Source organism: Tubulanus polymorphus, chromosome 6 (genome assembly GCF_964204645.1).
Source record: "Tubulanus polymorphus chromosome 6, tnTubPoly1.2, whole genome shotgun sequence".
In the NCBI taxonomy this organism is placed as follows: domain Eukaryota; kingdom Metazoa; phylum Nemertea; class Palaeonemertea; order Tubulaniformes; family Tubulanidae; genus Tubulanus; species Tubulanus polymorphus.
The window spans coordinates 9,840,194-9,853,809 of NC_134030.1; the positions used below are offsets into that span (position 1 = coordinate 9,840,194).

The 13,616-nt window shown below is 37.0% G+C and overlaps 1 protein-coding gene across 1 annotated transcript; it reads right to left on the reverse strand.

Moving 5' to 3' along the window:
* Positions 1 to 1,179: 1,179 nt before the first annotated feature.
* Positions 1,180 to 10,442, reverse strand: LOC141907727 (carbohydrate sulfotransferase 10-like). Its single transcript, XM_074797466.1, has 2 exons — positions 10,427 to 10,442; positions 1,180 to 1,916 (listed from the first exon to the last, which is right to left on the reverse strand). The coding sequence occupies exons 1-2, from the start codon at positions 10,440 to 10,442 to the stop codon at positions 1,180 to 1,182; spliced, it is 753 nt and encodes a 250-aa protein (XP_074653567.1).
* Positions 10,443 to 13,616: the final 3,174 nt, after the last annotated feature.

Consider the following 13,616-nt stretch of genomic DNA (forward strand, 5'->3'; position numbering starts at 1 on the left):
TTAATGGCTATTTCTATTCCGTATGATATTTTGATTGTTTCCTAATTGTAGTTCTCTTTAAAATTTGGTAAAGCGCTTTAAAGCCTTCGGGAATGAGGCTCTGTAGATGAATGCCGCGTCTGTCATTTGTGCATAAACGTTTCAAGTTAGTTGAGTCGTTTTCGTTTAGTAACGAAATTTGTTAGCAAAACCCGAGTACTCTAAATGTACATTCAACCGTGATTATTCAGTTTTTGTCTCGTAAATCCGCGTACCTGAGATTCTTCCATATGCTTTTTGCGTTTACAACAACAAGAACATTTTCGATGTTTAATCTGTGTTTGCTATGTCGGAATAAAAGTTTTTTTTATTTTTCGAGTTTAAACAATTTATAATTACCTTTATTTTTAGACTTGAATCGCTTGTATTTCGAAAGAGATGAAAAATGACTATTATCCCTACTACTGGAACTGCAAACAACCACACTTTGCGCAACATTTTTTCAAAATGATTTGAACATTGTAATGAAAGCAGATCATGTAGATTCATTTAGTCAGCAGGTATAAATACCACCACAGCTGTTACTATAGTGTACGGATAGACCGAATAAAAAAAACAAATGTTTCAGCACCTGCTGAAAACGACCATTTGATTTTAGCCACACTCTGAAAACCATTAGGCGAGAAGAACGCCAGAGAAGAACGCTAGAGAAAGAACTGGGCGTCATGCTCAAGTAAGGGGCCGTAGAAGAAGTCGATCATCTTCAGGTCAATTTTAAGACATTGCTTCCATTATAGGCCCCTGTTTACAATACCTACGTATCGGTCGGTCGGTCGGTCGGTCGGTCGGTCGGTCGGTCGGTCGGTCGGTCGGTCGGTCGGTCGGTCGGTCGGTCGGTCGGTCGGTCGGTCGGTCGGTCGGTCGGTCGGTCGGTCGGTCGGTCGGTCGGTCGGTCGGTCGGTCGGTCGGTCGGTCGGTCGGTCGGTCGGTCGGTCGGTCGGTCGGTCGGTCGGTCGGTCGGTCGGTCGGTCGGTCGGTCGGTCGGTCGGTCGGTCGGTCGGTCGGTCGGTCGGTCGGTCGGTCGGTCGGTTTGACAATCACACGTGGGGTGTTTTTGGCCCAGAACAACTGTTCACACGGGCGCCAAATGGGCCCGTACCTGTTTGGCCCGACCACGATAACTTTATTCAAAATAAATTACTATTTCTGCAAGAAATTTAAATCGTAATCAAACAATATGAAATCGGCTTTGTATTCTTCATACAAATCATCGATCAATTTTTGAGGAAGGTCTTTGTAATATTTGTTCAACTTTTCTGAGGAATATGTATGAGGGAGTGTGGCCGTTTTTGCCAGTTCCGGTTCCAGGTGGAAACGATTTTGAACAAGTTTGAAATCATTTTCGACCGTATCTCCGTATTTCCCGATGAAACTGTAAGCAATATCGCATGGACGACAAAGCCTTTCGTATGATGCCCAATGTATATCATCAACATAATGAAGAAGGATGAACTCAGCGAATTCTTTAAACGTTGCTCTGTCTCCAGGTTTGACATCATTTCGGGCTGACCGAATAATCATTGGCTCGAGGTCTGCGTATCCTTTATCGTATTTACGCACAATTTTATCCAAATACGCAGATAACAGTCTCTCAAAAGGATGTCGTACGAACAGAAATTTGAAGTAGGTTTTTAAGCGTTCGGTTTTTTCATCTTGAGAATAACTCGATAGTGGCCTGATTAAATCTAACGACGTTAAGTAGATACTTTGTTTCGTGTCAAGGTTATTTATGAGGGATAGGTTTGTCGTGCGAAGTTTTCCGGTCGTGTGTAGTAACGTGTATCTCCATATCGACGTGCCCACTTTGGGAATTTCGCAATAAAGGATCTTGTGTACGTCATCGACCGTAAATCTCTTGTACGTGTACGTGTATGGACCTAGAAAAGATAGCGAGATATGTTTCGAAATTAAACACTCGAGACTTAATGACACGATGGAGAGTCCCAGGCCACAAACATTCATCCCACCTGTCGATGTATTGGTTAGTTTTTCACATCCTGATTTTACATGCGCGAGTCTCTGATGATAGGTAGCATTCCAATCACGAATTTTACTGTTCTGTGTCTGAAATATACATGTACGTATATAGATTTTACCAGCGAAGCGATCGACTTTTATTGTTTAATGTAGATTTCCACCGTCACATTCAAGTCGCCTGCAGCGGTTTATATCGTAGTAGTGGAGAGGTTGGACGCGCTGGCCTTTCCATTATGGACAGAACTATATTCGTCTAAAAGTTGGACCATACCACAATGCACAATGCATATTTGAAATATTGCAAATGTTCATTAGGTTTATTCCGGAAAATTTACGAAATATCACAACGATGAAATTGAATGGGATTTGAATTTGGTGGAATTGAATTACAGTATTGCCAGATTTGAAATGCTGGTTAATCTAAAACAAAACTCCTGTTGTGACATTCTAGGATCTGAAAACAACCTGGAAATTTCGTGAAGGTCCGTTAAGAAACTTTTTAAGATATTCTTGAGGAAGAAAAGAACATGGGAATGAGAAACAATGGAGTTTCTGCAGAAACCGACACGCTTTGTGTAGCAGTGAATTGAATGTCGTGGCGTGTGGCGAGATAAAGATCAACCAACGTGTATAATTTTTTTTGGGAAAAATATAGAAAAGAGATTGTACTGATACTGATTTCACTGATCTGATCACAGAGCCACCACAGCTGATACAACATTAATATCTACTCTTTCTTGGCAGCTTTTTTTTTCATTTGAACATAAAGGAGTGCATTAGTATGGATCTAACGTGGCGTTACACCGTGTTATGTAAAACAATTTAATTGGTACAGTCTCATATATTTCAATACAGAAATATCAGTCAGAAACTTAGTGTTAAAGGCTGATATGCGCTTTGTGAGAAGAAGAAGTCGGTGAAACGTACTCTTTATTGGTAATGTACAAAACTGAGACTAATCACCCATTTTTAAGTAACTAAGCTTGGTATGGTTTTATGAATCTCGTTATATACGCCGGGTCGATCCGTTAGATCTGTTATACAGGTCCAGTCAGGCCACGCAAAGATAATGGCTTGTTTCCCACCAGTTTCATTTTCCCCGCGCGTCAAAAAAGGTTCGTCAGTAGGTAATAGAAATAAAAATGAAAGTGAAAAAAAGTAAAAATAAAGAATAGTCGCCCTCGTCACTTTCGGAATTTGGAAAAAAGGCTTTCTACATCTCTCTTCTTTCAAAGAGGGAGGTAAAAATAAAAACCTGCTGTATTTTTTTGCGTGGCTTTCACTGTGCCACGAACACAACAACCTAGGTTTTGGTGACCGTTCTTTTGCGCAAGGTGCAAGGCGTACCTCGTATGAAGAATGCGCAGGCCAGGTCATTTAATGCTTTCAAATGTGCATTGAAGATTCATCTTTTACCTTATTGCTCTAATTCTGGTTTTTGTATGGCCAGATTCTATTTCGTATTACATTTTAATTGTATCTTAATTGTATTTCTCTTTTAGATTCTATAAAGCGCTTTGGAGCCTTTATAAGAATGAGGCGCTGTAGATAAATGCCGCGTCTATCATCATTTGTGTACAAAAGTTCTTAGTTAATAAGTCGAATAGTTTTCAGTTACAAGATTTTCAATATTCAAAATTCGAGTACTCCAATTCGTGCATTCTAGTGTGAAATAATCCACGTTTTGTTTCGTCTATCCGCACACCTTGTTATGATTATTTTCTTCCATATGTTTTCTTTTGCAGTTTATACACAACAAGAACATTTTTGAGAATATCATTCCGAGTTAGCTGTGTCGGAATACAAACTATAGTTTCTCAAATGTAGTGTCCTATTCGAGAGTTAACAATCTATATTTACCTTTATTTTTGCACCTACATCGATTACATTTCGAAAGAGATAAAGAATGACCAGTGTCACTACTGTTGGAATTGCCAGCGACCACGCTTTAATGCGCAACATAATTTCAAAATGAATTGAATAATGTCATGTCTGCAGATAGTTATATCTAGTTCGCATGAATAGCAGCCGCCACAGCTGTTACATAAGTGATAATCAAACAAGACGGATGCTTTCAGGAATTGCAGAAAACGTCCAGTTGTTTTCAACAATTCATTTAGAACAAAATCAGTTCCAGAAAACAATTTTACTAAGGTTTATATCCCTTTGGGAAAACAACGCCAAATGTCTAAATGCACTAACTGAGAATAACGCCCTACAGAAGAAAACTGAGAACTGTTATCCACAATGGGTATACATGCAAAATACATGCAAAATAAATTCGTTGGTTCGTTGGTTGGTTCGTTGGTTGGTTCGTTCTTTGGTTCGTTGGTTCGTTGGTTCATTCATTCATTCAAACGATGGGCATCGTTTTGACCGATGATGCACCTTTAACGACGATTCCCGAAGGGGTCATGTGGTTATGTTTGTAACTGAATAACTGTAGGGTCAAATGTAAGTTGAGAATTGTGAAGGCGGGTTCTTGACGTGTGTCACCCTAACAACCGTAATGTAGAGAACACTCTGGGCCCAGTTTCACAAAGATTTAGGCCTAAATCGATTTAAGATTAATGAACTGAATTAATTAAGACTGAATTAATGAAGAAATTAAATCGATTTAAGAGTTAAACTTTTTTGTGAGACTGGGCCCTGCCGCTGTTTCTAGCATTACAATCCAGCAGCTATTTTCACAAAGTTGCACCTTTGAACCCTTGAAACTTTTATCAAAAGAAATTAACAATGAACTTTGAACTACCCACTGGTTAACTCTAACCAAATTTTGAGCAAAAGGTGTACATAACAGTCCACGGAGCTGTTACCACGTTACAATATCGTGACCTTTTGTCGTATATGCCAAACTGGTTTGGTACCATAAAAATACAACAATACCATATTTTAAAATTCTCAAGATTTCTCACGAGTGGTCTTCTGATTATTGTTCACCAAGAACCAAGGCCGGAGTAGAACATGGGCAACTAGCCGGATACGGCCTGCGACGAGTCGGTAGGCGTCGGGTTGCCGTCGCAAGCCGGCTTATGTCGAACCGATAGAGCAGCAACTGGCGGCCTCTCGTAGGCCGCTAGTTGCCGCTAATCGGCGATAAACCCAGTTGCGTCGGTAGGCGTCGCCTTGCTTGTCGACATAAGCCAGCCTTTAAATTCTGATTACGCTAGGATCGTAGAGCGACAGAGATCTCTGCGGAGACAAACACATTGCCATGACTGGGCGAAGATTATCGTCGCATTGAGCGTGAACAAATTAAGGTTAGATGGTCACCTAAAATGATTATTGCAATTATATTACAGGTAATATTAGGAATCATTTCTCATCCTCTATACGAGACCACTTTAGAGACAGATGAGCATAATTCTGTAGATGCTATCGACCACTGGTGTCTTTGTTGTGTAACTTCTGTCTCGATCCGTAGATATCCTCAGGCCGTTTCTATACCTGTCACTTTGTGAAGTAGTAAAGGATATAAAAACATTAATCATATACATGATTGGATTCATTTTAGACCTAAGAAACAGTAATTACCTAATTTTAGCAATTCGTACTCGTTCTGTGTACTCAATAATTGAGTAAATTTATGTACAGATGGGTATCTATAATAATAATGTTTTATAAATTTCTGTCGTAAATCATGAAATCTAGGGCATTTTAGAATAAAATGGTATTCATCTTCAAGATCAGTTCCATCGCAAAATCTACAGTTCCTCTGTTGTCTCTCCAGTAGTGGTCTTTGCCACCTCCCCGTTTCGATTAATAAGATATGGCTATTCATTCGTATTTTAGCTATACTTTTACAGTAATTCGTATAAATCAGTCTTAAATATGTTTCTTTTTCAAAAATTGAATTTGATTCTCTGTCGAATGTAACTTTTCTGTATTCGTTTAGTTTCCCATGCCAGGTTTGAATGAACTGATCTTGAAGACGACGTTTTACAGTATTAATAAAGGTTGTCACATTATTTACATAACCATTAATCCATGCGTATTGCAGACCTAAACCATACAATATATTTTTAATATTTGATGCCCAGTTATTTTCATTATTATTTATAACTTCATGCCTCATAATGAGGTAGAGTCGTCTGTTTAAAAAGGAGGTGTTATTGTCTGTAAGTTTTGGCCAGTATTTTATAGCTCTTAGCTGAAAATGAAAATAAAGGGGGAATCTCCCCAAATCACCATATATACGTCCTATAGGTGTACTTTTCTTTACCCCTAATATATCTCGGCAGTAGTCTAAGTGTATCTTCTCGATCAAAGATATTTCTTTTGTTCCCAATATCTCACACCCATAACTTACGATGGGCACTACTAGTGAGTCAAAAAGATACATAATAGTTTCTATTTTTAGATATCTAAAATTGTCAGTGTATTGTTTTATCGCAAACAGCGCACGCTTTGCTTTATTAATTATATATTCATGATGTCTCCCAGTTTGACCGTTACTTTGCATGATATAGCCCAAATAGTTGTACTGGGTCACACTACTTCTATTTCTTTTCCATCGATATGGAATATATAATTTCTGCCGCCTTGCCTCTTAAAAATTACGATTTTGGTTTTCTCAACATTAATTTCCATTTGCCACTTTTTACAATACTCTAAAAAGTGGTAAAGACCGTTTTGTAGACCTTCAGCCGAGTCTGCAATAAGCACCGTATCATCGGCGTAAAGTAATACATACAGTTTTAGCATATAATAACTAACTTCGTTGTAGCCAGCGTTTATAAGTTCATCTTGTAAATCATTTAAAAACATAGTGAAAAGAAATGGCGAAAGGCTCTCTCCTTGCCTAACTCCACTATTACAGATAAAAGGGTTAGAGAAACCATTATGCTTTACTACTGACTTCACTAAAGAATACATACTTCTAATAATCTTATATCTTATAATAAGTATTTTACCATCTATACCTAAATGTATTGATTTAAACCATAATGCGTCTCGGTTAATGTCATCGAACGCCTTAGAAAAATCTATTTAAGCACAGTACAGTTTCCTGCTGTGGATAATAAAATTATTAATTACTGACTGTAAGGTAAAAATATTGTCCATAGTTCCACACTTGGGTCTTAACCCGGATTGAATATCAGAGAAGACATTGTAAGCTTCAGCCCAAGTTAGTTAGTAAGATGAGTTTGCCAACAATGCTAAGGATGGTTACCCCTCTACAATTATCAACTTTGTCACTGTCACCTTTTTTTAATATGGGTACAATAATCCCTTCCATCCATAGGGCCGGATAAATTCCAGTATCGAGTATTATGTTGAAAATTATGGTTAAATGTGAAGTCAGGATATCAATTCCATTCAACAAAAATTCAGAGATAACATCATCACATCCCGGAGATTTTCCTTTTTTAAACGTCTTATACCTAGATCAACCTCTTCCTTTGTAATTGGAAATTCTGTTTCCCATGACAACAACATCGACATGTGATTCTAACAAGTTATTAAATTGTTTGTGTAAATTCTGAGGCAGGAATATCTGGGTTATATAAACTTTGAAAATAATCTCGGAACTCGTCGGTTGCAATGGAATTATTTACGCCTGGTTTTCTATTAATCCTTTTTAACTGTTTCCAGAATTCCTTATTATTATCACTCCTTAAATTTGATATTTCTATAGATTTCCTCTTGTTGGCACCTAGACGTTTCCTTCTAAGTAATTTTTTATATTCCCTCCTTTTAATAACATACAAATACCTATTAATTTCTGATGGCAATAGTCTATAAGTTTCATACATATTACTCTTCGCATTTCAACACACTCACTATATAATCGATTATTCGTGAAATGATGCATTAACAAGCAAATTCTCGGAGGTTACTTGCAGTCCAATATATGAGATACGAAACATTGTGTGGCAAATGCCAATGGTCAAAATTTGATCGATTAACGCGAAAAGATAAAAAACCTAATTGAATTTGGTATGATAATCATTTTCACTGGAGGTTTAGCATTGACCCGCAACTCAGTCAATACAACGCTAATAAAACGTCTCCTCATTGGTGGTCCATTCAGTCTTTCCTATTCAGAATGGTCTTACGAATATAATATGATACAAAGCGCACAATAGAATAATGAAACTGTTTGTGCGGAGATTTAAGTTGGGCGGACGTAGAACAACGATTTGAAGAATCGCAGCCATTCGACACGATAAGTTGAGCGATTTTGTCTGAATTTCAAGTACTTAGGGTTTTCGTCGTGTTCTTTGACTTCGGTGCGTCTGGCTCCACGGCTTTTTCAATGTCTGATAACAACATCACTAGTACAAGCATTGCATTGACAACAACTCAGCTCATCACCTGGTGTTCAAAAAGAGAGAAAACACCAATCAAATGGATCAACAAATTCTGCGTATCAATATACTTAGGCTGGTATCTACCGGCGACTGTATTCGGTTTGATATTCAACGCATTCACGTTGTTAGTTCTAAAACGGTTTGAATATGATAATTATTTTCTCATCAAAATTCTGGCTTTTACTGATCTTTTGTTTATGATCGCTACGTTCATTCTGTATCCGCTGAGAACTGCGTACGTTTACACCGTTTTGGGTGATATGGTATTTCGCTGGAATGACTGGAATTTTGGTAAGAGTTTTATCACGGTCTCTTTGCCGTTTTTCTACGTGTCTCAGATGACACGCAACTGGTGCACTGTACTGCTCAGTCTAGAGCGGTTGATCGTAGTATTATTTCCACTGAAATCGCGTAAAATTCCCAAGAAGTTAATATCACAATGCGCAGTCATGTTCATTTCACTTTTGGGTTTTTGTGGCCATTTTATTCGCTTCATACCTGAGCGTGAACTAGTATTTATCAATTGCCCGGATGAGTGGCCATATATTATGGTACTCGGTAGGTATTATCACTATCCCCAGTGGTTTAACCACGCAAGATGGCGTTACACAATCTCTGGAATCTATCTATCGATGTATCTTACTGTTATGATTCCAATTTGCTTTTTAGTTTTCATCAATGTTATCATTATTGCGGTGATATTTTTGCGTCGTATTACTCGACGTTCAGAGCTCGGTGTAAGTGATAAATCGTCCAGAAGGGAAATTAGGGTTTTAAGGATGGTTTTATCGGTTGTGTTTTTGTTTATCATCTGTGAAGGTTTTGGTTTTTACGAACGTTTAATGCATCTAGGTTATGTCCCATTTGTGCACACCATGAACCAGATAGCGATGGGATTTTCTATCATCGATTCGTCAGGAAACTTCATCGTCTACTGCACGACGAATATTCAATTCAGGAAAGTAGCCATTGATATTTCAAGCAATGTCTGCCACAAACAACGGGCTCCGCTGAATCGAAAACAATAAAATGACTGAACAGGACAGTTGGCAGTAGACATCCTACAGTTTGGTGACGACTGTACCGGAAAGTTGAAGGTAGACACCCTACAACCTACGTACATAATTTTACAACAACAACTTTGGCGAAGGACTCTTCAAAATGGTCGACGCTCAACCCGACACCCTACATGTATCACTCGTCTGTGCGACGGAGGAGAAAAGCACCAGTTAGGAAATATCCTTGCCATCTTCTGTTCTAATGATAATTATAATGCGATCTTTTTCCCAAAAGCACTTTGCATAAAGATCACTCTCACAGCTCTTTTACAACGATAGAAAGAATTGGCACCAAGGAGTACATGTAAAATTGACACCAAGGAGTACATGTAAAATTAGTTAAGATAGCATTCTCTAAATAAAAATGTTTTTTTCCCAGTTTAAAAAAAGGATTGACCATGTTATCTGTTTGACTGTTAGATTTCGTCCGATTTGTTTTGATTTGGTGTCCCTTACAAACCAACCACACCTGCCAGAAGCGAAACAATAAACATTTTTAACCTATGATATTAAAGCCTCAAATGATGATGTAGCCGAATGGTGTTTTGGCGAACTATCTTAGACGAAAGGGCAGATACAGAAAATGATCTTATACCAAAAGACTCTGTGTGATAAGGTTCAAAGAATTGGATTTTTTACGAACGTCTGGTTACATTTGATCAAACACTAAATCCGTGTTGTGACGATAATGTAGAGAGAATTATGAAGTTAAACGATACTTACCTGTAAGTTGATGTTTGACCGGAATTCTCCTAATTATACCGATGTGAGTAATTACATGAGATAGTCGTCACTTCCTTTACGTCACTCTTCTAAGATTCTGACAATTCGGAAAAATAGTTGATTATCAATCTTACTAAACAAATCAAATATCTTAAAGATAAATCAATATGAATATGAATACATGAAATTCAAACATGTTATAGAACAGGGTGATGGGAAAAGGACGTATTATTCCCAAATAAAAAAAGAGGAGGGCATGTAATTATTCACATCGGTATGATTAGGAGAATTCCAGTCAAACATCAAACTTACATTCTTTAAACTTCATAATTATCCTGCATTACACCTAATGCTCGTAATTCCACGAGATTTCAAGTCTCCGAAGCGTCTGAATAATAAAAAAACTCAGTACATACATACCAAAACAAGCAATCTAATTAGTAGAATTCAACACAGCATTAGCAAATTGCTGAGCAGGATGAACTTGAATCGGCTTCTGATAGGTATGACGCAAAAGTTGTTTCACAATTCCAACTAACTGCAGTCATGATAGTAGATATGGGTATCGTTTTAGCCGCTGCCGAAGCTGAAGCTGATCTAGTCGAATGTGAAGAAAAACGATTAATGTCTATTCCAGCAGAACGAAGAACGTCTTTAATCCAATTAGATAAAGTTTGTGTCGATGCACAACTGAACGGTTTTCTCGTTATAATAAAAAATCCATCTGAATCATTCGAACGCAAATGTTTTGTTACATCGAGATAAGTTAAAATACAACGATAAACGCAGACATGATCATCATATGTATATTTAAAAAACGATATAGGTTTAATAACCTTCCCAGGCCGATCTTGTTTTTGTTTAATGAGGGTAAAACAAATATGGTCGGTGCACATTTTCATATTAGAATTTGTTAGTTGATGAAGTACTTTATACCTTTTCCCCGACGGCAAAGACATTAAACAAATGTCTTTTTAGTCAAATCCGACAAAAATAACTTATTTAAAGGTTCGACTGTCTTCAGGAAACGTAGAACTTGGCCAACATCCCAAGTCTCATCGTAACGCGGAGTTGGAGGACGATGTTCAAACACTCCTTTGAGTAACCTCGTAATAATTGGATGCGACCCAATATTTGCTTGATCAGAAGAAAAACAGAACGTTGAAACAGCTGATCTTGCAGTATTGATAGCACTGTATCAAAGTCCTCTTCGAAACGACGAGTTTAAAAATCAGCCAACGATTCAGGTGTAGGCGACATATAATTCTCTCCCATGTCAATCGCAAAATCAATCCATTGTAAATAGTACACTTCATATTGTCGTAATGTCGATTCTCGCAACGATGATAAAATCAAATCAATAGTCTGTTCTGACGAGCCTCTTGCTCGTAAATTAAAACTTAAACTCGACAAACCAGCAGATTCAGACGCTTGGAAATCGTATGAATTCGTTGCGAATCTTGTGGGAGAAACAATAGATTTTTCCTGCAAGACATAATGAACGAATCATTACTCATAGATACTTATCTTGGGTTAACTTTAGATATTTACGTTGAAATACTGATAAACTAGTAGAATTACGAATCGGTTTAGGGATAGTATTCCAGAGAAGAGGTCCAGAAATCTTTACAGTGAATTGTCTAGAATTAGTTCTATAATTTGGCGGTCAAAAATTATCCATCGTCCGGGTGTTTCGATTGTGAATGTGATGACCGAGTTGCCAGTTCTTTGAAAAACGGTAGGAAGTTTTGCATTTACGAAGTTATAAACAAAGGAAGCTAGTTGTAATTTGTTGATATGTCCTAATTTCAATATATTCAAACGGTTAAAAGTGGGGTCAGTATGAGCAAGGTACTCCGATTTACTGATTAAACGAATCGCTCTTTTTTGAAGAATAATTAAAGGGTTCAAGTTACATTCGTAGTTTCGACCCCAGACAATGTTACAGAAAAATTGTAGAAAAAATTTGTAGAAGAGACTCGGTCAATCTCTTGGCCATCAATAGAGATTTGCGTATTACCAATATACGACTTACTGAATATAATGTAACATGTCTTTTTTATATTAATAGATAGCTTATTGGCACGAAACAAGATTACAAGATATTTCAATTTGATAATTCACAGTTGACAGTATTAACAAGACGATTAATATTTTGATCGGAATAGAAACAATTCGTGTCATCTGCGAACAAAATGAAATTTGAAATATCAGATGAATTTGTACAGTCATTCATATTAGAAACAACAAAGGATCTAAGATAGAACCTTGGAGCACTCCAATACCAATACTAAGCGAAGTTGATTTAAATGCTTCAATTTGAACAATTTGACGACGGTTACTCAAGTATAGTTTTTGAACCACCAGTGCGTTACCTTTTATACCATAATGGTTTAATTTATGTAGTAAAATGCTGTGATTGACAGTATAAAAAGCTTTGGAGAGATCTAAAAATATCCCAATCGATGGTGTTTTTAGATTCAATATTAGCTGAAATTCTATCTATAATCTGAGTCAAAGCCATTGCTGTTGAGTGGTTTTTTTAAATCCAAACTGGTTGCTATTTAAGATTGAGAATTTATCACAAAATGAGGTTACTCTATTGTATACAATTTTTTCCAAAATCTTGAGAAAAAGGGTAGGATTGATATAGATCGATAATTATCAAAACAATGAGCGTCACCTTTCTTATAAAGTGGACGAACTCTGGCGATTTTTAGTTCAAACGGAACAATACCTGATTGTAGGCTGCAATTAAATATATGAGAAAGTGGGTCTTTGATTGTGTCAATAATTTTCTTAATGATTTTCATTGAGATTTCATTAAGTTAAATTCATTGGCAATATTATAAGAACCACTTACGGCAGACCCATTCAAATAAAAAACATCTGGTAACTTTGAGTTCCTAGACGATTTCCCAATAACCGAGTTAAGGACATTCCACATACCTTTCATGTTACCTTTGAAGAAATGCAATTTACGTTCATAATAATTTTTTTCTGCTAACCGTAGTAATCTACATAAGATGCGCTTATAGTCTTTATAACGTGTTTTTATCTCAGGGTCTGAATTACGCAAAGTTTTTCTAGACAAACTGTTCTTACATTTGATGGAATTAATTAAGCCGATTGAAAGCCATGGTTTCGACCATTTACTTTTTGATGTAGACCGTTGTTGGATGAACGGAAAACATTCATTTAAAGACTAGTAAATTTGGATAGAAGTAATGAGTATGACAATCGAGGATCCATATTATCATAAATACTAGACCAGTCCACGGCTAATAAACATCTATAAAATCTTTGTACATTATGATCACCCATATTTCTAGTGGGGGGTTGCGAACTATTATTATACACGATTTCGCATCCACTATACACAGTGAATACTGGGAAATGATCAGTGAAGTCACTACAAAGAATACCAGATTTAAACTGTTTATAAATATCATTACTAAAAATGTTATCTATAATGGTGGAAGAAGAATTGGTTATCCTTGTT